General features: G+C 44.4%; 1 protein-coding gene across 1 annotated transcript in view; it reads right to left on the bottom strand.

Moving 5' to 3' along the window:
* Nucleotides 1–367: 367 nt before the first annotated feature.
* LOC108680550 overlaps nucleotides 368–1201 on the bottom strand; it is a 16885-nt gene continuing 16051 nt past the window's right edge. The window contains exon 10 of the mRNA XM_047880382.1: nucleotides 368–500. Coding sequence (XP_047736338.1) covers nucleotides 368–500 — 133 coding nt within the window. The remainder of the gene's footprint in view (nucleotides 501–1201) is intronic.

The raw sequence follows: 1201 nt of genomic DNA, 5'->3' as shown, positions 1-1201 counted from the left end.
CAGTTCTGCATTTACCCAATTTCCCTTCCCAGTTTCCCTGCACATACCCAGTTGCCCTTCCCAGTTTCCCTGCATATACCCAGTTTCCCTGCACATACCCAGTTTCCCTTCCCAGTTTCCCCTGCATATACCCAGTTTCCCTGCATATACCCAGTTTCATTGCATATACCCAGCTTCCCATCCAAGTTTCCCTGCTTATACCCAGTTCTGCAAATACCCAGTTTCCTTCCCAGTTACCTCCCATATACCCAGTTTCCCTGCCCAGTTTCCCTTCATATACCCAGTTTTGCATATACCCAGTTCCCTTCTCAGTTTTCCTGCATAAACACGGTTCTGCATATACCCAGTTCTGCATATACCCTGTCTCTTATACACATCTAGATGTGTATAAGAGACAGATGAAGATGTGGGTGATGACCCTGGTCTGCTCGTAGGGTGAGGGCAGCGTCGTCCCCCGTCGTAGAGCACCCAGACGCGCCACCCAGTAAGCCTCCGTCGACCTGGCATTAAAAATGCGTTATTAAAAATATTTTCAAACAGCATGACAAAAATGGGGGAATGAGGATACCCCCATTTGAGAAGGATACCCCCCAAGGATACCCAAAAGAGACTAAGAAGGATTATCCTTATTACGCAACAGAGCAGAGTAGGATTTCAATCTCAGCATCAAAGAGAGGGGAAGTTCACCCTGGAGATGTAGTTTGAAGTAATATGTAGTTTAAAACGTTCAAAAGCCCGCGAAACAGACATTCATATATTGAAAATATTTTCTCCCAGCATGTCAAACATGGGGAAAGAAGGACACCCCCATTGAGAAGGATACCCAAGAGAGACTAAGAAGCATATCCTTATTACCCAGCAGAGCAGAAATGACGATTTTAATCAATTTAAAGCAAATTAATTGATCAAATTATTTAAATTATCAAATATAAATTATATTTAATTATATAAATAAATATAATTAAATTAATCAGAGCAAAAGATTTTAACCAATTTCCGTGGCAGGACCGAGATTGTTTAACGGCCTAGAAGAGCATCTAAGAGAGGGGGAGTTCACCCTTGAAAACTTCAAGAGACTGGACGTGTTCCTAGGTACAGTCCCTGATCGTCCGCCTCTGCACCACTACATCATCTGGCCCAACTGCACCACTCACCAGTCCCCCCACTCCCCCATCCCCCACTCCCCCGTCCCCCACTAACC

Source organism: Hyalella azteca, unplaced genomic scaffold (genome assembly GCF_000764305.2).
Source record: "Hyalella azteca isolate HAZT.00-mixed unplaced genomic scaffold, Hazt_2.0.2 contig5355, whole genome shotgun sequence".
In the NCBI taxonomy this organism is placed as follows: Eukaryota; Metazoa; Arthropoda; class Malacostraca; order Amphipoda; family Hyalellidae; genus Hyalella; species Hyalella azteca.
The sequence above is the reverse complement of the archived record's forward strand: the minus strand, read 5'-3'. Positions and strand labels throughout refer to the sequence as shown.